Source organism: Castor canadensis, chromosome 2 (genome assembly GCF_047511655.1).
Source record: "Castor canadensis chromosome 2, mCasCan1.hap1v2, whole genome shotgun sequence".
NCBI lineage: Eukaryota > Metazoa > Chordata > Mammalia > Rodentia > Castoridae > Castor > Castor canadensis.
The window spans coordinates 30716859-30739253 of record NC_133387.1 but is presented as its reverse complement, the minus strand read 5'-3'; the positions used below and the strand labels follow the sequence as shown (position 1 = coordinate 30739253).

General features: G+C 36.6%; 1 protein-coding gene across 1 annotated transcript in view; it reads right to left on the bottom strand.

Annotated features, from left to right (window-relative positions):
* Slc13a1 (solute carrier family 13 member 1) overlaps positions 1-9062 on the bottom strand; it is an 84250-nt gene extending 75188 nt beyond the window's left edge. Inside the window, exon 1 of the mRNA XM_074064223.1 lies at positions 8905-9062. Within this exon, the coding sequence (XP_073920324.1) occupies positions 8905-9003 (99 nt within the window). The 5' untranslated portion in view covers positions 9004-9062. The remainder of the gene's footprint in view (positions 1-8904) is intronic.
* Between the last annotated feature and the right edge of the window lie 13333 nt (positions 9063-22395).

The window sequence follows — 22395 nt, the reverse complement described above, 5'->3', positions numbered from 1 at the left end:
AGTAAAAAATAAAATGTGGAAACAGCAAAATAAATAAATAAATAAAGATTCCTTAGCTAAGAACCTTCTGTCTTTGCTTTGTCCCCTCTTCTTGTTCCCTTTTCTTTTTCTCTCCTATACTTGCCTGGCAATGCAGTCACCCTAGTGGGTAAATATCTTCCCATTTTTATTCTAGAATCCTATCTCTCTTGTCAACAAACGTAATTGGAACTAAAATGTTTACCTGTAGAGACAAATTCCACATACCTAACATCCTCCCACTTCCCCATCCCCAATTTGACTAAATCATAGTCATAGCTTGTCTTCACTTTCTCAAATAAAAGCAACCAGAGCACTTGCTGACGAGGTAGAAAAAAGGCAAATACAGCCAGGACAGGGCGATTTGGATAATTTTTTTTTCCCGTCACAAAATTCTGATTGTCAAACTACCTTAGGAAATGTGGCTGATATATTTTAAAACTTTAGTTCTCTTTTAAATTACAGCCCACAGATAAGAGTTGAAATATAAATTCTGTATTAAAATATATTTTTTTCATCCTTTCCCCCTTTTTTTAATGACACACTGACTGATATTAGGGAGTAATTTGGCGATGAATTTGTGCGTATGTAGGTACAAGCTCCTCTCAGCACAGCATGAGAAAGGCAGGACCAATCACAGGTCTCACTCATTGCAATTGATTTCCTAAAGAGAGCACAAAGCAATGAAGAAAGGGAAAAAATATATACATTCTAAGTCTGCGTGTTACAAGAGAAACACTGTTATTATCTGACAGAGCCTGTAAAGGGCTTTGCATGGTTCATGATATACCTACTCCTATTGCAGTAGTGATTTCTAAAGACCCAATCCATATTAATTGAAAAGCTTTAAATGTTTTGAAATGTCCTCAACTTGGGAGATGGAGAGTATGATGGAGCTCAATTAAAAAGTCAAGGAAAAAATGACTAACTAGCACTTCTTGTTGGGTTTTAGATAACATGGGTAAGAAGGACAGGGAATTGGTAGCTCCATTATTCCAACTGCCAGGGAGTTTTATTAAACTCTTCTTTTCACTCAAACTCCACATCTAACCAGGACCTAGATGTATGGTTTTCACACCCCCATACACAATAGAACTGGAAATAACAATAGAGATCATCTGATTCTCCAACCTCACCATGCGTTAGGGTGTAATCAAAATGCAGTCCACAAATTAACTTCAGAATTGCCAGAGGGGTTTGTTAAACAGGCAGCCTCCTGTGCTTCACATCACAGATATTGGGACTTTACCAAAGTATTGCAGGTGAATCTGGGGCAGCTGATCTATAGACAACATTTGAAACTTTTAAAAGAAAGTCTTACTCATTTCACAGATGAGCAAAGGGGCTAGGGGCAGCACATCAGACTCACTTTGGAGAGCAAGACCCCAAATCTCCACAGCTTTAAGCAAACAATGTTTACTTCTTCACACAGTTCTTGTCCATTATGGGTCAAGCTTACTGTGCAATCTAGGCTGCGAAAGGCTTCATCTCAACATTTGCTTTTGTGATTGTAAAGACAGGAACAATGAAGTAGGGTAAAACTATATCAGAGATCTGATATAAGCAGCATTAAAGAGCAATGCTATTGATGGGCTTGGGAGTCAGACAGACTTGTGTTCCAATCTTCTTGCTCCCTTTATGGACTCATCTGACTTTGGGTAAATTTCTTAACCTCTCTAAGTTTATTCAACTGGACAATGGAGATAATATTAACTATTTATAATAATTATTTTGAGGCTTATAGTGGGCATGCACATTGGTTATGGCTACCAAGCAAGCTACAAAAACCTGTCCTGAAATGGAAGGCAGGAGAGATAAGCAAATATTTTCTGGGGATGGGTGCCAGTGGGAGAGGGGTGAACACAAAAAAGGGGCAATGAAGATGAATATGATTAACATATTTTGTATCCATATATGAAAATAGAAGAATGAGATTTTTCTAAGAAGGGGGAAGCGGAGAAGAGGAAGAAGAACGGAGGAGGTAAATTCAACTAAAATATATTTTTAAACACATATGTAAATATCATGATGTAGTTCCCTATATGACTATTATATGCTAATAAAAACATTAAAATTAAACCTATCCTGGAGGCTGGGCATAGTGGCACAGTCTGTAATACCAGTTATGTGGGAGGCAGGATTGCAGTTCAAAGCAAGTCCAGGCAAGAAAGTTAGCAAAATCCTATCTCAACAACAAGCTGGATGTGGCTGAACATGCCTGTAATCCCAGCAACTTGGGATGTGGAGGTAGGAGGATCATAGTCCAAGGCCAGTTCCAGGCAAAAGGGCAAGACGCCACTTGAAAAATAAAGTAAAGCAAAAAGGGCTGAAAGAATGACCCAAGTGGTAATGTTACCACCAAAAACAAACAAACAAACAAAACCAACCTATCATGGAAGGAAAAATGAGCTTTGTGAGATACTGTCCAATTATACCTAGTCCTTGCTCTGCCTTTTACTCCTTTTTTTCCCACTCTATTTGAAGTTCTTTCCTTTCATCACCTTCTTCCTCCTGCATCCTATCCTCCCTACAAGAAAGTGTCACATGCTTTGACTATGTGACATCATTCATCTATCCAGCCAGCCTTTCAACCTGGTTACCCACCATCTATGTAACAATTCCTGCATTTGGAGCTGGAGGAACCAGAAATTGAGCCATCCCCTTCGTGCTCTTGAGGTACTTACAGTCTGGAGTGGGAGGCAAAAATAGCAAAGATTCCAAACAATCCATGCCATAATAGAGGCCAATGCATCCAAGATGCAGTGACAGCAGTAAGGATGACACTCATCTTGCATCACAGTCTGAACCTCTCTCCCCAAGGAAGCTAGGGCACAGATGTGCAGAGCCAGAGGGGCAGGGACAGCCATGGGTAATATAGGGACTGCAAATAGTGAAATCTTGCTCATGCGGAAGATGCAAGTGTGGGAGGTAGATATTCAGAGCTTTGGGGAGGGTTGTTAGGACAAATGACAAAATCATAAATATTCATTATTGTATATACATCTTTTCTTTAGACATTTTCCCTCTTGTGTGAAACACAATTTTCAAATATGTTTGACTAGGGGCACAAAAAGACCAGCTTGGCATCCTTAAACTAGTACCCTGGCAGGGGACATTGGAAAAGAGTGTAGAAAGTGATGTATGAAGAAAAGAAGTGAAGATAGCCTCAAAGAAACTAGGGCCAGTAGGAATGGGAAGGAGGGAAAGAGATGGGGTGAATAGGAGATTTCAGAGGATTCACATGCAAGGGAGGCAACATTGCCTAGGCGATGGGTGTGGACTAAGGGAGATTTGAAGCATCTGAGATGTCACACACATCGGGCCTTTGAATGAGGTGAAGGGAAGCAGGCTTCTCTGGGGAAAAGAAATCCAAACAGCAGATCATGGGCAAGTGGGACTGTGTGGCTGGGGAAATGGAAAGGCAGGAGGATGATGAATCCTTCGAGCTCTATTTGCCTATAAATTACACATCCATAGCATGAATCACTTATTCAATCATTTGGCATGCATTTATATACAATCCTGTTTTGTGATTAATGGTTGCCATCATACGTATTGATTTTTTAGTAATTCTGCAAGTTACCTGAAGACAGAAACATTAATTTGAACTTTTTCTTATGTCACACAATTCACCTGACATAACACTCAGGCTCAGAAATTTCTTATAAAATATTCATGAAATAAAAAGCTGAGCACAGTGGTACACGTCTGTAATCCCATCTACATGGGAGGTGAAGATTGGGAGGATAGTGATTTGAGGCTAGCCTGTGAAAAATCCTTATCTGAAAAATAAACAAAAGTTAAAAAATGGCTGGGGGCATGGCTCAAGTGGTGGAGTGCTACCTAACAAGTATGAGGTTCTGAGCTCAAACCCCAGTATCGCTGGGATTTGTAGAGGAAATTCCTTTATAAAAAATATTTTTGTTTACTTATTTGAAGTACTGAGGATTGAACCCTCAGTACTTCAAATGAAATTTGGATTTTGTGACTTTGTATATCTACCATATTATTATTAGCATGACTTCTGCTCTTTTTTTCTTTTTCTGCCTTTTCTTGCCCTCCAAAATTTCTATGCTCTTTGCTTTCTAAAATGTCCACTTTCTTGATGTTGATAGCATTTTCCCTATATCTTTAATCCTTACAATATTTTTAATGAAAATTTAAAACCATATCCATTATTTCCATTAACATAATTATTTGATTTGGCCCTTTAAAAGTTCTTCATGGTTTATAGGAATTTCTCTGTGTCACCTTTCACTTTTAGAGTTTTTAAATTCTCTCCTACTCATTTTCATCTTTCTTGACAAAGCTCTCAACTACTCCTTTCCTCTTCTAGACGATCCTTTTAGTCTTTTAGAATTTGTATTTCCTTAAAATATCATTACATTTCCATCATTTTTTTTTCATTACTGGAATTTGAGCTCATCTGCTAGGCAGGTGCTCTACGACTTGAGCAACTTCACTAGCTCTTTTTATGTTGGTTATTTTTGAGATAGAGTCTCTCTTTTTGCCCAGGCTGACCTGGACTTTGGTCCTTCTATTTGAGCTTCTTCATGAAGTTGGGATAACAGGTGAATGCCACCACAACCACCCATTGGAAATGGATGTCTTTCAAACTTCATGCCCAGGCTTGCTTTGAACCTTGATTCTTCTGGTCTCTGCCTTCTGAGTCATTAGGATTACAGGCTTGAGTCTCTGTGTCTGACTGTGAACAAGTTTTTATGTAGAAATACTAAACTATTTTCTCTATAAGCCAGGCATAGTAGCACACACCTGTAATCCTAGCTATTCAGACATGGAGGCAGGAAAATCAAGAGTTCAAGGCCAGGAGACTGTATTTCAAAACCAAAATTAAAACCAAAGGGCTGGGGTGTAGCTCAAGTAGATGCATGCTTGCCAAGCAAGCACAAGGCCTTGGGTTCAATCCTCGGTACTTCAAATAAGTAAACAAAAATATTTTTTATAAAGGAATTTCCTCTACAATATGAGAAAAATTCAGTGTAATTATTTCATTCCAATAAATAGCAATTACATTATAAGTTGTTTGCTGATCATTAAGTCCCATCTGGGAAAGACCTAGAATACTTTTATGTTTAGGTGAAAATTTAAAAGTATATCTGATGCTTAGGGGTAAGTCAATAAGAAAGCAGAAATTCTTTTCAAAGGGACAGCTACACCAAGGTGTTGAGAGTCTACTTCTCATTCCCACAGAAGCTATAAAGTCATGGATATTCAATTGTAATTAGCATCACTGGCTCTAGACTCAGGTGGATGTTGTTTAGAAATACCTGCATACCCAGATTTTGGGAAGCTCCTTATTGGTTTTTGTCCCTATACCTAACTCAAAATTTTGAATGAGCAAATAATAATAATAATTATACCCAATTTATAAGGGTTTAATTTGAGCTTCTATTTGACTTATACCCACAGGTTTCCAAGGTGAGGCATATTCTCTTTTGCTTTAAAATATCATTTCAATGAAAGCACTGAAAAACACATTCCCAAGGTCTCTTCCAACTAGAAGACATTAAAATACTGACCAAATGCCATGACTCAAGTGAGCATTTGGACAGAGAATGAGAAAAGGGGCACCATATGTGACAGGCTGGCATGACCAGCTTGGACGCTGGGACTCTGAGACACTCAGCAAATGACACGCTTCTGTATAGTACATTGCTGCGGTTCCAGGAACCCATTCCTGATTAGAATGGGTGCAATTTTCTACCTTAGGGAATAGCATGATATCAATTGAGGAAACAGTTTTGCTGTTTGACCTGTCTGGAGTTTTACCTTAAACAGATCTTTTCTGAGTTGTTGATAAATGATTAACAAGCCACAGGGAATAATCTTCAAAACTGAAAAATAGGGAAAGTCTAAAATGAATTCTCAGTTTTCACAAAACTGAAATCAGAGCTAGTTTCTGTAGAACTTGAAGGCCTTTGTTGTGTTAAATACCTCCAACCATAGATTCCTTCAAATGTAAAATGAGAATGATAGCATATAGGTAGTCATTTGTTGGTGTGTAGTGAGGTAAAATAAGATAGTTGGGCAAAGCATTTGGCAGAGTGCCTGGAACAGAGTAGTATTTTGCAGAGTGAGACCTTCACTTTAACAATGCTTTGAAAATCCTCTTAGGGTCTCTGTTGACACTTTTTTGGACTGGAAATGGAATTAAGATAAGAGTAGAGGTCAGTCTATAAAAAACAACTCAATAACCAGTAGGAAAATGAAAATGTCAGTCAATAACTCATTTATTCTTTCTCTTTCTCTCTCTCAATCTCTCCCCTGCCCTTGCTCTGCCCTCTGCCCCCCCCCCCCAACAAGTTGAACTCAGGGTCTTAGGCTTGCTAGGCAAACAATTTACCACTTGAGCCATGCCCCCAGCCATTTTTAATTGTTTTTTAGATAGGGTTTCCCACCTTTACCAGGGCCTGCCTCTGACTTAGTTTCTTCTAAGTCCACCTTTGGTATAGCTGAGATTACAGTCTTGAACCATCATGCCCAGTTTGTTTTTGAGACAGGGTCTTGCTGACATTTTTCCCTGTACTGGCCTTGAAATGTGATCCTGATTCATTGTATTTTTAAAAGACAAACTTGACTTTTTATTTCACTTGACTCCTTTAGTTAACTTATTACTGTGTCTTTATAAACATAGGGCACTCTAGTGCAGTAACCTAAAAGTTAACAGTAAATTGATTTGGTATGAACCAAAGTAAGCCTCTACTTACATTTTAGACCCTCCAAAGGCCCCGAAAAAAGAGTAAGCAAGAGTTGAAATAATATTCTTTTAGTTTACTTAACAGTATTTAAAGAAGCTAAAAAATGAAATTATGTTACTGTACTAGGAAAAAAATCCTCCCATTAGCATTGATTGAGTTTTAACAAATGAGCTGATTAGAAGGAAAGAAAAGGGAACACTTTTATAAATGCAACTTGATGCTGAACTCCTGATTTTGTACCTAATGTACTAGAGCTAATGTTCAGACTTCTGTCACTGTGTCATGGAAAAATAACTCTATGGCTACATTTCTTAGCAATAATACACTTTTCAAGTTAGTGAATCATGGTTTCAAACTATTGCTTTTTACTTATTTTTTTTCTTTTTCAATGAGTTTATATTAATTTTCTCTAAAAATCATGACTGATAAAGTGTCATGAATTTATATGTCAAAGGAGCAGCACATATGATATGTAACCATGGACTGAAATTATCTTGACCAACTTAATTTCCTGTTTCTCTGACATAAGTAAGGACCTTTGCTGAGACTAAAGCAGAAATATTAAAATATAACAAGTATCCAGGTACAAACCAAGATGTGCTTATGGTAGGATTCTGTAAGATCTAGGAGACCCAAGATTGCAAAGAGAATGTCATCATGCATATTAGATAGAATAAAAAGCACTCAAAGTGGGGTGGGGTGGGAATCTAAGATTAGGACCCCTGGGTCTGTGCCTCAATTTTGTCATCTGGTATGGAAGCCAGCGCCACGTTGCTGCTTATTCTCAGGACAGAAATCCAGCTGGAAAGCTGCAGCTGGGCAGCTGTACCTGGCAAGAGACAGCCCATAGCTGTGAAGCAAGGCCAGACTCTCTGCCAGCTTTGCAGGTGGAGGAGACCTTGACAGAGTCCAAAAGAACGTTTTTATTACCTCACCTGAGTCTCTCTCAGAGATTCCCAGATAGATGGCAAAGACGTCTGAAGGAGACTGGAGGGCCTGACATATTATAGCTAATGCAATTCTATTTTATTAACCTTCAGCAATACTTGTTAGAGGAGGGCATCAGCAAGGCTCTCTTCCTCTAAGAGAAGGGATTGCACATCAAGGGATGGTGGGTGGGACTTGCCCCAGCTGTGGAGTCAACATACCTGGGGAGACTTGCACTGACCCATTTACTGCTCACCAGAAGCCTGCTATAACCCTTATATGAGAAAATATTAGAAAAGACAAGTACAGGGAGGTTATGCAACATGTCCAGATCACAGTTTGTAAGTGCTAAATCTTGGATCTTAAGCAAAGAGCCTGGCTCCAGGGCCTGTTTTCTTTCTTTTTTTAAAAAAATGTATTAGCATAAATTAATTGCACAAAACGGTTTCATTGTGATATTTACAACATGCATATAATATGTTTTGATCAAATGCACCCCTTCTATATTCCCTTTCTTAACTGCCCTACCACCAGGTGAGAAACTATTCACTAAGTATTTGATGATTCATATCATTTCACTAAGAGATTGAAAGTGTATTGAGTTTATTATGCTGGACTTAATAGGTAGAGTACTTTTAAAAGTAAACTGAAAAATGTTTATAAGTACTACACCAAAAATGAAGTACAAGCTATAATTACCATAACTTGGTACAATGATTTATGAGATTTTTTTTTCAATTAACCAGGAAAAATAACTATGTATTTCCAATGTTTCCTTATCCCAGAAGGCTACTGAGTTTCATGAAGTTTTGTGACCCACTCCAAGCCACAGAACTTACAAGTAAATTAGTCTTGCCTGGACCCAGGGACATATCGCTGCCTATATTCAGGGAAGGATTGTATCCCAGTACGCTCTCTGGAAGTTGGTAACTTCAATGACAAGCTCTTAAGAATTGAGCTGCTTTTGTTATTTCTCTCATCTGGTTGACAAGCACAAAACAATTCTGATTGATTCTTATGTTTAATTATTCTAGTTAATCATACTGAGAATCAACAAACACTAACCATTAAAAATGAAGAAAATGGACAAAACATAGCATTGCGACCATACTGACTTCAAGCACAAAATACTACCACTCATTCAGCTCTGAGCCAGGTAATGAAACAATAATAACAAAAGAAAACCAGTCTTCAATAATAACAAAAGAAATGCATCAGTCTTTTCTCCAGGTTTACCTACCTTGGAGCGGATGACAAGAGGAAGTGGCAATAAAAGCAACACACTGCACACTACAAGGAGAAACCTGCGATAAACACAAATATAACTGAGGAGTTTCATTGTCCTGAGCAGGCACCTTAGAGAGTGTCCTTAAAATAACGCAGATGTTAAATAACCAACCTGGATTAATATTTTTCCAGTACATCACTTCACTCACTGCCTTATACAGATCAACATTAGTTAAAATTAAATCTCATTTTTTATTGTTTTACTATCACAATTAAAATAGAGAGATAAGCTCAAGAGTTCTTGAGAGAAATCAAAGACCATTTGTTATGTGACTTTTGAAATGTAAAACTGCTCTTTCCCTTCTTTCTTTGTACACAGTAACTAGGCTACAGACTGAAATGTCTAGAAGGCATGATTGTCAAGTTGGTTGAGTTTCTCCTTTGCTCTTTTCAATGTATCTGACTTCCCCTACTGGAATTGTCTCCACACTGTTTCCAGTGCTTTGTCTAGAGAAGTATATTATCAGTGTCTAAATTGAAATAGTGACTCCAATAGGAGGGATTTCAGTGTCTAGAACTCCTTTTTCTGTCAAAGAAAAAATTTCTGTCACCAACAGTCACTGAATTTATGTTAATGAGAAAGGATTTTCTTCCTCTAAAAATCTGAATTTCTAGAAAAATTACAGCAATGATTCAGGACAATCAAACTAGTAAACTTAAAGAAGAAAGTTTCACAATCAGAGAAGTACATTATATCACAAATTTCTCAGAAGAAAGGGTAATTACTGTATGAATAATTACAGTAATAAATAGTGAGCAATAATAAATTGTGTTAAAAGCACATTAAAGGAACTGAGTTGCTCAATTGAATTGCAATATAGTTTATTCCCACTAACACCTTGTGCAATTCATTGTATCTGTTTTTTTCCTTTTTTTTTTTTGAAGAAACCATTTCTGTTCTCCGATTTCCTTAGGCCACCTAGTGAGACCATTTGAACCTCGCTTTCTCATCTTAGAGGAATATACTTTGTGAGATGACACACATAAAATAAAAAAGCATTTGTGTGACATTTAACAGAAATGAGGGCCTATAAGTATGTGCTGGAAACCAGGCAGACCCTAAAGGAACAGCACTTGGCATTTGCCAGTGCCTCTTGCCTGTGCCTCTTCTCTCTCCTGGTGCCCATTTTTCACCAGAGGGATACTCCCAGGACCCTCCTATGGTGGTTTGAGGCTAAAGCCCGCTCAATCTGCCGAGGAGATTCATAATTACAATATAGTTCCACGTTTTCTTTATATCCAGCCATTCTCCTCTTTCTCAGGGGTTTCTCGCCACTGTCAGAGAGAAAAGATCTGACAAGATGATTCATGTTAAGCATGACGATTAATATAAGATGAATGTCACTGCAAGAATCACCAGGGAATGAAACTTTAAGAAGACTTTGAGTCTTCTTGAAGGTACATTTTTAAGGCATCCTACAAATTGTAGCATGTTATTGGCCAGTTCCGGGTCAGAAACAATTAGCCACAATTGTCAAATTTTAACTCTTCTTTGTATAGACAAGTATAAATATCTTTTAATATGTTACCATCAAATTAATGTTATGTTTTGTTTTATCAAATTAAGCCACAGCATTGCATGAACGGATTAATTCATTTAAAGCATATTCTTTACAAATATAAAAACTACAAATATTGTTGACTTATTCATTGTTATCTACTATGTGCCAAGAACTTACATTTGCCACCTAAATCTAAACTTCACAGCCCAATACAAGTTATATCTGTTTTTGTACTGTTACTATTATTTACATTTTATGGATTTGGATTGGAAACTAAAATTCAAAGAGGCCAAGTAAAATATTCTAGATACTAAGAAGAAGCATGATAATAACTTGAATCCAATTCTTCCTGGTTCCCAATGAAATGTTTTTTTCTATGTCTTGTATCTACAATAATGACTATTCAGTTGACACTAAACACTAATGACCATATCTAGAATATAATGGTGCCTAGTTTGGTATGCTTAGTGACTATAGCTCTGGGGTTTGGCATTGAACATTATGAATGGACTTAAATGATGTGAAAACAGGTTCAAGCATGGAGGGGAAATAAAGTTCCTTACCTATATTAAAGAAGTTCAGTTGTCCAAGATGCTTGAGTTGTGCAGACAATCAACATAAGAAAAGTGGAAATTTGTTTTTAATGCAGCCATCTCACCTTCTTTTTACTAGGGAGAAAAATACAACAAAAGTCAAAATGCTTTTCGTGTTATAAAAAAGCGAGGTGCATTTGTATATAAAAGACAACACGTTTGCTTCAATTATGTGTTCCTATTTTCAATCTTGGAGATGTTAAGAGTTTAAAGTGGAGGCTAGTGTTACTTGCTTGCCATTATTGAGACTATTGGTCAAAGAATTCAAACCAGGATTTCTCCTGACATTCATTTTCTCTTAAGCCTCCACCAGCCCTCCATTTTTAAGTCTCCACTCACTCATGGTAAATTCCTATTGATATTTTTATATATTCTAGATATGTTCATAGATTCCAAAACTTTTAGACAGTGTATAGAGAGTGGGAGCCCCAACATAGTTACTGATACTATTGAGATGAAGATTTTTTTTCTCCTGACTAGCATCGAGTGGTCATTTACCTTGGCATCTTACAATGTTTTTAAATTCTTCATGCTCACTGATCTATTCCTGAAGAGATGAAGAAGCCCATGGATAGAAAAACACATTCACAACATGTTAGCTGAGTGGCACAGGCCTGGAGGACTAGCTACTGGGCAGGAGGCAGGAGAATCAGGAGTGTGAGGTGTTCAGGGCAACATAAGGTAACATATAAAGACTTAGTCTCAACGGTAAATAAATGAACAAGTAAATAGACAACGTGTGCTGTGAAATTTCCAGGTCCACATCTATAAACAGTTTTATTTTCATTTCCTAAAATAGGGGATAAAATAACTAGGGTAGGATCATGAACCGTAGAGACTAGATTCAGACACAATACCCCAAATACTTAAATTGTCATCATTTATTAACCACAACTTCAATAATAATTTCTTCAGTGTCATGAAGTAAATGATTGACTGAATAAATACTGAACTGTGTCCTAAGAGGCCATGACCTGATCTTCTGTGAACCGAAAAGAGAAGCAAATTCCAAAAGAGGATGGTCTACCTCCAGCAAAAACAACAGTTGCCAGAATATCTCAGCACTGGAGCCAAGGCACAACTGGCCACACCCTCCACTAGTGTGTGAAGAAAGTGTTTTCACTTGACCAAGTGTTACCACGTTTTTATCTTGTATTCTCTGGAAGATGGAAGGAAGAAATTCAGGGTTGGCTGAAGGGAAGTAGAGACCTAGGGAGGAAGAGAAGGGACATTCTGGAAACTAGCACTCTAATAGAAGAGGGAATAAATAGTATCTTAGTTCATAGCTCATTGAGTTAGAGATTAAGTAAAATTAAATGTATGCATTTAATAGAGAGTCATATTTGCTTCCTGGAGTCTCTGGTTTTATGACTTGTGGACAAGCACAATTAATTATTAGCTACATAAGTGAATAAGTCTGTAGTGTTGCTGGTTAATAATGCCAACAGATCACACCTAATCTTTCATGAATAAAAGTGACATGGAACAGAAGATGCCATTCACTTGCTAATGTTTTTCTTATACAAAGGCCATTTTTTCTAAAGTAAGATTATGTACTATAAGGTAAAATGATCTCTATTTTAATAAATATTACATTCTTTTATGAAATTGTTGAAAGAGAATAGTTACTGTTTGTGGTGTGGTGTGCTTATTGCTAATTATTATGGACATTTTCACTATGATAGAAAAATCTTGCCTATTTTGTTTTTTTCATTGATTTTTAATGCTAAACTTTTTTATTGTGCAGTTTGATTTGCTTTTTTGTGGGGAAGGACATAGTACAAATTTTCTGTGAACATATATCAGTGGGTTATTTTCATACAGTAAGAGTTTAATAAATATGTAACAAATGAGTAAATGAATGAATTAATTATTGAACAGAGAAACCAATGACTAAATAAGGGAGGTCCAAAAGAAAGGAAGGAAGAAAGGAGGAAAGGAAGGAAGGAAGGAGGGAGGGAAAGAAAGAAGGAGAGAGGAAAGGAAAGAAGGAAGGAGGGAAGGAAGGAGGGAGAAAGTTGAGAAAAAGCTACCTAAAATGTCCAGGGCACTGTTTATTCCTGCCCCTTGCCCGCTTGTCCCTCCCTGCCCTGCCGGGTCACCTTGTGTAGTAGTCATACTCCAGTAGTTTTGACATATGCAGCAGTATTATAATCCTTATGAAAGCTGTTAGGACATTCAGAAATAGAGCCCTGGATGTAGCAATGATTAAGTATTCCTCTGGGTGGGAAAATAGACACAGTTTATGATGCACTGAGACCACCGCTGTGATTCTGGGACCCTCAGGAACCAAAGCCAATAACTCACAGCAATGGATCATATGGAACCACCTCACCATCCCACAGAATCCAAGTGTTTGCTCCTCTGTCAAGTCAGAAAGCATCTGTATGTAGATAAATTAGGCAGTGAGAAACGGCTTTTGAATATAACTAGAGAAGCTAGTTTAAAGAAACTAGAGAGGGCAACACTTTTCCCTGGTAGTCTCAGTTTTACTACAAAGTTATTGTTGCTCATAGTCAAATGTGTCTGTTTTTCTCTCTCTGGGAAGAAAAAACCCCTGCTATTTCTCTCATCATATTTTACCACCAAAAATATTGTCCTTTTGAAATACCTCCTGTTCCTGGTGGCAATGAATATGTGGAATGTTAACACAGTTCCTAATGGTGATTTTATTTTAAGTGATGCAAATGGCATTGACACAATCCAGCTTACTGTCAAGCTGACCCATGTTCTTTAGAAATTATTTTTTATCCAAGTGTAGAATATTTTACAATATGTTACTAACATGAATATGGGAAGTTAGCCAGGTTGCCCTCTTGCAGTAATTTTCTGTTGGCATAGTTACAGCAGTCTGCTTTTCACTACTTAGCTTCTTTTGTTATTTGGGGTGGTGACAAATTGCATTTTCTTTATCATATATTCAGAGGTACTCTCTCAAAACAACATTTCCCTCAACTTACATCGCTGTGCAGCAAAACTTCATGAGCTTCATGGGGATCCAGCTCAGTTTCTACTTTTGGCCTGCATGCACAAATGATAGTTGAGAGTTTGAACTCTGGGGGCGTTTTAAACAGACAAGGCTGCTATGTTTTGGATGTGGTTTGTCATAGTCAAATTCAAGTGCTGAAAGCTTAATCACTAGTGTAATGGGGTGAGAGTGGTGCCTAATGGTAAGTGATCAAGTCAAGGAGGCAGCACCTTCATAAATGGATTAATGTCTTTCTCAAGAGACAGGGATGGGTGGTACTCTCGAACTGGATTAGACCTCTCAAGAGTTAGGTATCTGGTGACTAGATTAGTTACCATGAGAATAATGACTTGTTATTAAGCAAGTCAACTTCCTTTGTATCTCTCTTGCTATGTGAACTCTCCTCTGCACATACCTGCTGTCTTTCTACCACAAAGTCCTCACCAGAAGTCAAGAAGATGCCAGTGCTATACTCTCAACTTCCCCATCTTCAAAACCATGAGCCAACTAAATCTCTTCTCTTTGTAGAGTAAATGCCTCAGGTATTTTGTTACAGCAACAGAACACAGACTATGCCAGAGATTCATAAAATGGACCCAAATAAAAGTCTTTTTACTGAGTGAATTGATGTGAATAAGATAATCTGCTTTCCCAAGGAGCACACAACCTGCACATGGCAGAGACCTCTGAGTGACTTGGTAGAGCATAAGACAAGTCCTATTGGAGTACAATTAATTCTGGATGGTCTGTTATTTTATATAACAATTGCCATTTTCATAGTCAAAAAAGTAATTAAGTATAAATTCTCAAGGTAAGAGTCTTGACAGATGTGGTTTTCTGAAAATTTGAGAATCATATATCTGTGGTTTGGAAAATTATTCTAGGTCCCCATGAAATATCTGTGCCAAACAGCCTATTCTTTCCTTGCTTGCTCTTGAACACTTTTAGTGATAGATGATTTATCCCTCTTCTGCATTTAAACATGTCCTTTGTTTTCTGTTAACTTATTTTTCAAATTGAAATTAAGCCAAAATTTGTCATCCTGTAGTGTTATCTTCTGTTTTAATACTTTGGATCATTGTGAGTGATTGATTTCAGCTCTTCTTCCATGTGGCAGCCTTTTTATGTTTGAAGTCTTCCTTTATCCATTTGCTTCAACTATTCCTAATGTCTCATTTTTAAATATTTTCATTGGTACCCATCTCTGAAGAACATGTGCTAGTATTTTTCTGTGTCTCTCTTTCTATGGTTCCTGAGTTGAAAGCTCTGTTTCAGATTCTATTTGGTAGTAAGAAGCAGGATGAGACTCTTGACTTCCTGGTATTGGTTGTGGTTCCTATACAATACAGGTCAATATGCCTAAGAGATTTTTTGCATTTCCCCATCACACTGAGGAAACATTTTGAACTCACTATCAATAAATATTTAAAATATTTTCTATACGATGCAACTACATAATCTCCATTTTGTCAGTGATAGAGAAAAATTTCCCCATTTTCATTTCATTGGATTTGTATACATGCTTTTTAATTGCCATGACTTCTGTCATTCATTACATAGAAGCTATATACGCATTTGATGACAGTGTCCTCCATATTTGCATTCAAAATCATTGATGATATATTCAATAGGTTTTCATCTTCAGATACACTCCTTCAAATTGATAGTCTTGCACTTGGGTTAAGCAGCACTAGCCAGGAAAGGAATCTGTTCTTTAATCAGTAATTGAGGCTTGGGTGCTAATATGTTAATTTAGAAAACCTGAAGAGATAGCAGGTAGTGAACATGGAAGTACCTGTAGTCACCTTATGGACTGGGACATTAGTGTCATAGATAGGGTGACAAATTGTAATGTTTGCCCAGGACTGAGAGCTTTCCTGGACATGGGATTTCTATTCAATATTAGGAGATTCCCAGGCACAGCAGAATGTATTCTACTTGTCATAACACCAAGAACATCCCCAGCCTCTTAGCCAAAGATGTGGAGATAACATTGACTTTATCCTCTCAATCTTATTCTCTCTCTCTCTTCATCTTCAAGGATTCTTGATTTTACTTTCTATGAGCTCTCAAATTTTTCTTGTCTCTTCTGTTTCCTTGACCACTGTTCTTGTTCAGGATCTCACCATCTCTCACTATTACCTGGCCTCTTAACTGTCTCTATATCCATTCCTGACACTATCCACAATGTCACATGTTCCACAATGCCACCAAAAGGACTTCACAAACAAGACAGAACGTATCACTTTCCCATGCAATGTGTGTCCACTCTGGAAAGAGTCTAATCTGCATTCATAATCTAAAAAAGACCTTATGGAATCTAGTGCCAGCCTATGTCTTCAAACTCTTCTTTCCAAACTAGACTTTTTACAATTCATTCTTTTTCTATTAAGCAGGCCCCATACCTCAAAAAATAAACAAACCTACCAAGCCAAACCAAACTATGTTGGTTTGGTTGAATTGGCAGTGACTTCCAAAAGCTCACAGTGTGTTATCAGTTGAATGAGATATTATGTCAGATAGTAAAATCTTATAACTTAAAAGCAAACTGCATCACTATATCTACATGCTGTGCCTCAGAACTAACCTTTTTTTTTTTTTAGCATTTGTATCAATAGCATAAGGTAGAATTATCAGTATTTCAAATAAAAAGAGTGAATTCACTGTTTGTGGATCAACCTCACAGGGTTGTTTGAATATGAAAAGGAAAATATACTTAAGTTGTTTAGAGTAGTGACTTTAAAAACAGTTATCTGGAATCAGACCCTGAGGCTATGTGGTACCAGACCCTGGAATTGTATGTGTGTGTGTGGATGAAGAGAACACCGTTCACACTATTATAAACTTCTTTCTCCTTGAAGATTCACTAAGTAAGGATTCTGGTTTGACTGCTGAAGTTTTTGCTGGATACTTTGTGAATCACAACAAGGGTGAATTTCCTTCTCAAAATGGCTGCCTGAAGTGTGAAAACCAAGATTGAGGCCCACCTCTGGTTCATAGCCAAGACCCTGTTTCCTACACTTGCATACCAACTTCATGTTTGGCTTCATATCTTTCTTCTGTTTATTAAATTTACTTTAAATCTCATCATTTACTTTCCTTTTATTATATCCCAGATTGTGTTTGCCCTCTGAACTCATTTAAATATTGTTACAGATAAAATGAGCTAAAATATATTTATTTGTTTCTACTTGATTAAATATTCCATTAGCTATGCAGACTACTAAAAGAGGTCATTGAAATTGTTCTTATTCTATCAGGATATCTGAAGAGCTTCTTTTGGCTATCTCTTTGGCATGGTTGCTGCATAGATCCTAGACCTTGTTCCATTGACTGTTTGAATTATAGTAATAGGTGGTTACCCCAACAGGCAACACAAGAAGTCTCTGTTTTAGAAATTAGTATAGGTTCAAGTGTTCTTCCAAAGTTATTGGAGCTGGATTGAAGTCTTATCTTTAGATTCCCAAATCAGTATTCCATTTATTTTGCCGTGCTGGATTCAAACTTTAAAATTTTGGTAAGCCTTTTCCCTCTTCATGTTAGTCAAATTTGCCAGGGGTTTGTCAATCTCATTATCTTTTCAAAGAACCAGTTTTTTGTTTCTTTGGGTTTAGATTGTTCTTGTTTTTCTAGGAGTTTGAGATGAAGTGTTAGGTCATTTATTTGAGATCTTCCTGTGTTTTCAATATATGCATTCATGGTTATAAACTTTCCCCTTAGGACTGCCTTTTGCTGTGTCACATAGGTTCTGATAGGTTGTGCTTTCATTCTCATTACATCCCAGAAACTTTTTGATTTCCTCCCTTATTCCTTTGATGACTCACAGATCATGGAGTGACATGTTCAGTCTCCAGGTGTTTTACTATTTTCTGCTGTTTCTTTTGTTGTTGAGTTCTAAGTTTATTGTGTTGTCAGATAGTATGCACAGGTTTATTTCAATTTTCTTATATTTCTTGAGGCTTACTTTGTGCCCTAAGATATAGTTGAGTTTGGAGAAAGTTCCATGGGCTACTGAGAAGAATGTATATTGTGCTTTTGCATAGTAGAATATTCTGTATACATCTGTCAGGTCCATTTGATCTATGGTGTCATTCAACTCTAGCGTTTCTTTATTGATTTTTTTGTCTGGATGACCCATCTATTGGTTATAGAAGATTATTGAAGTCTCCCACCACACTGTGGTAGAATCTAACTGATTTTACATCCAGTAGTATATATTTAATGGAGTTGGGTGCACCAATATTGCATGCATCTAAGTTAACAATTTCTTCTTGTTGTATTGCTCCTTTTACTAGTATGAAGTGACCTCCTTTGTTTCTTCTGACTAATTTAGGTTTGACATCTGCTTGATCTGATATAAGGATACAGGCTACTCCTGCCTGTTTTGGGGGGCCATTTGCTTGTTAAATCTTTTCCCACTCTTTTACCCTAAGCAAATATCTATGATGTGGGTTTCTTGTAAACAATAGATTTTCAGGTCTTTCCTTTTTAAACCAGTTTGCCAATCAATGTCTTTTGATAGAGCACTTGGGCACATTAACATTCAGTATTAACATTGAAAGGTATGTGGTTATTCTTACCAATGAGTTGTTTTTGTTGTACAAAAGTTTTTGTGTGTGCAACTAATTCTATGTTACCCTCTAATTACTTGTCTACTCTTCTATTGAGATATAATAATTATCATCCTTTCACGACTATGTCTGTTTTCATTTTCTGTGTGTAGGATTCCTTTCAGAATCTTCTGTAGAGCTGGTTTAGCAGTAATGTATTGTTTTAGTTTCTGTTTATCATGGAAGGTTTTTATTCCTCCTTCAATTTTGAATGATAAATTTGCTTGGTAGAGTATCTGAAGACTAACTTTTTTTTTAAGTGCTTAAAATAATTCACTCCATGCTCTTGTTGCTTTTAAGGTTTCTGTTAAGAACTCTGGTATTATTTTGATGGGTTTACCTTTATATGTTATTTGATTTTTCTCTTTTACAGCCTTCAATATTCTTTCCTTGTTCTCTGTGGTGTTTTAACTATAATATATCATGAAGAGGTTCTATTTTGGTCATGTCTGTTTGGTGTCCTGGAGCCTTCCTGTACCTGAATGGACATCTCTTTCTCAAGATTTGGGAATTTTTATGTTATTATTTTGTTGAATATATTGCCTATAACTTTTACTTTCACCTCTTCTACTTCTTCAATGCTCATGACTCACAAGTTTGGTCTTTTGCTAGAGTCACAGAGTTCTTGCCTATTCCTTTCACAGCTCTTGAGTCTTTTGTCTATGAATTCTTCTGTTTTTTGTTTTTAATATTCATTTTGCCTTTGATTCCTGAAATTCTGTCTTTCACTTGTTCTAATCTGCTTGTTTGGCTTTCAACTGTAGTTTTATTTGATTTAAGGAACTTTTTATTTCCAGGGTTTCTGTTTGATTCTTTTTTTTTTTTTTGAGACTATTATATCTTTGTTAAACTCCTCTTTCATATCTTGTACGGACTTCTTTGTTTCATTTATCTATTTTTTTAATAATCTCCTTAGTTTCATTTTAGACTTTGTTAAAATCCCCTTTAGTTCATTTAGTTGTTTCTGTGTCTTCTCCAGTTTTTTTTTTAATCCATGTTCTCTTGGAATTCATTGAGTTGTTTTTGTATGTCTTCTTTAAGCTCCTTTGTAAGCTCATTCAACATTCTTATCATCAGCCTTCAGACATCAGCAACTGAGGATTCAGTCTCTTAACTTTCCACCAAATACTCTATTGTGCCATTGTTAGCCTTTTGAAGAGTCATATTCCCCTGATTTCTTTCTCCCTGCCTCCTGTGTTTCTAAAAAACAAAACAAAACAAAACAACCTCTGTCAAGTGACCTTCCCAACAACTAGAAACTTGGTCTGAGGTATCTCTTGTTATCCTCATGATATTTACCTTCTTTACCAATTATGACATACAAGGAAAGCAAGAGAAGAGGGTGTTTTCTTTGCTTATATTTAAGATGAAATTATTATAAAGCTTTAGCTAGAGAAAACAGAACTTTAAAAATACCTGGGGTTTAGGTGCATGTGGTTCATTTCTATAAACCTAGCTGCTTAAGAAGCAGAGATCAGGAAGATCATGGTTTGAAGCTAGCCTGGGCAAAAAGTCTGCAAGATCCTATCTCACCTAATAGCTGGCTACAGTGATGCATGCTTCAAATCCCAGCTATAAGGAAGCAGATCACTGTATAGAACTGCTGAGGAAAAAAGACCCTGTCTCAGAAATAACCAGAGAAAGCAGAGCTGGAGGTGTTATTCAAGTGCAAGAGCACCTGTCTAGCAAGCATAAAGCCCTGAATTCAAATCCTAATATCACAAACACAAAAAATCACCTGCAGTGTAACCTGACAGATAATCTGTCATACTCATCTTCTATGACACTTATAAATGCAAAGAAAAAACTATAGTTAAAAATAACTCTAGAAACCAAAGCAGAGTCAAAGTTTTTCTAGAATTTGTAAACAATGTCCACTAACTCCTGATGGGGTTTACTGAATAACTCATACCCACCATTTGGCCATAGCAGCTGTAAATAGAGCAAAACTCAGTGTATATAAAAACACTTCCTAGCCCTTTTTTCTTTGCCTTCATGTGTCAGTGTGGCTCAGGGCTTGTCCCCTTTCCATTATCTGTATTATTCTGCCTCTGCCCATGTGAAGTAACTCTGATAAAGCAATTGGCAAAGATTAGAGGATTTTGCCCGTTATAATACTAACCTCTCTGTCTCCTCAACAGCACCCACATAAAAACCCAGAATCTGGTTCCATGTAGCTATTTTGGAAGACAGTATTCTCAACACTGTACATGTTATTTTTTCCCTTTATATTCAAACAACATGGTGAGATAGAGCTATTTTTATCCCCACTGAAAGGGAAAGAAACTGGGACACCAAGAAGTTAGATGCTGAATAAATGCTCACAACACCAAGAGTCTTATCATCCAATCATTGGAAAGAAATATTAAATTAAACAGGCTTAAGTTTTTAAGGAAAAGATGATCCTTCTTTACCAATCTTCTGCCAAATTATAATATATATTTAAAATTTTTTCTTGTTTATAAATTTATTCATTCCCAGTTTGAAGTTACTCTCAAATCTAAAGCATTCACAATAGCTATCTTCTATTCCCCCATCACACACTTTCAAATAAAACTATTGCTCAATATTTATCCCTCATTGCAATGCTCTTTCAGTTTGACAGCCTCATGATACTTTAACCTTACTGCTTTTGTTCTATTGGCTTAGTTAATGAATTATTAGGGTAGCTAAAAATGTCGAATCTTTCATGTTGGAAGAACAATTCTAGTTGTTTACTAATGAGATAGTTTCTCCAAATAGTCATTACCCCTGGATAGTTATGGCAAGTTTGAAAGTTCCTCCCATTTTCCACTTTTTTAAGAATTGAAGAGAGTCCCCTGCTATCATTTGTGTAAGTATCCCCCAAAGGTCTATGTGTTAAATTTAAGCTTCATTCCCAGATGACACTCTTGAGAGGTAATCTGACATTTAGGATGTGAGACCTAGTAGAAGGTCTTTAGGTAATTGGAGTGTGCCCTCAAAAGGGAGTATGGAACCACAGTCTTTTCCTCATCCACTTTTGCTTCCTTACTGATAATTTTTGGTCCTCTACATACTCCTCACCATTGCCCTCTGCATCCATCCTGACATGCCCAAATCCATAGGGCCACACAGTCATGGATGGAACCTTCAAAACTGAACTCAAGTAATTTTTTCTCTTAGAATTCAATTATCCTGGGTAGCTTGTTACAATAATGTGATGCTGACTAATACTCCCATCATTTTTGGTCATTGTGTGTTTACCTTTCTGTCGATATCTTCCAGATAAACAAATGTATCTTTGAAGACTTTATTATTCTCCCTTTAAAAATCAAGAATTTAATTTGTTGTAAGTACTTTTGTAAATGCCACAATGTACTGAAGCACAATAAAAAAATTTAAAAATCAAGAATTTAGATATAATGTGATTGAATATATTTCAACTTTTTACATTGTGCATTTTTAGTGCTGATATATATTCAAGGACTCCCTTTTCAGTACATATGTTAAATGTTTCCTTTAATAAGTGTATAATTCTTTAAAATATTGAGGGGATTTCTAACCTAAATTTCTTCTATTTTTTTAAGAAAATCTTTAAAAAATAAAAGAGAAGATTTCTAAAGTCAATCCAACAAATAGTCACAAAATTTGCTGCATCGAAGCTATTTTAGTACAAATCCTTAATAGGACCTCAGGAAATCCTGACTACATAAGATAAGGGAAACTTTAAGATGAGTTTTACACAAAATTATTCCTCTTATAGCACCAGTGGTTTGCTATGATCACTTATCCTGGCAAATGTTTTCATAG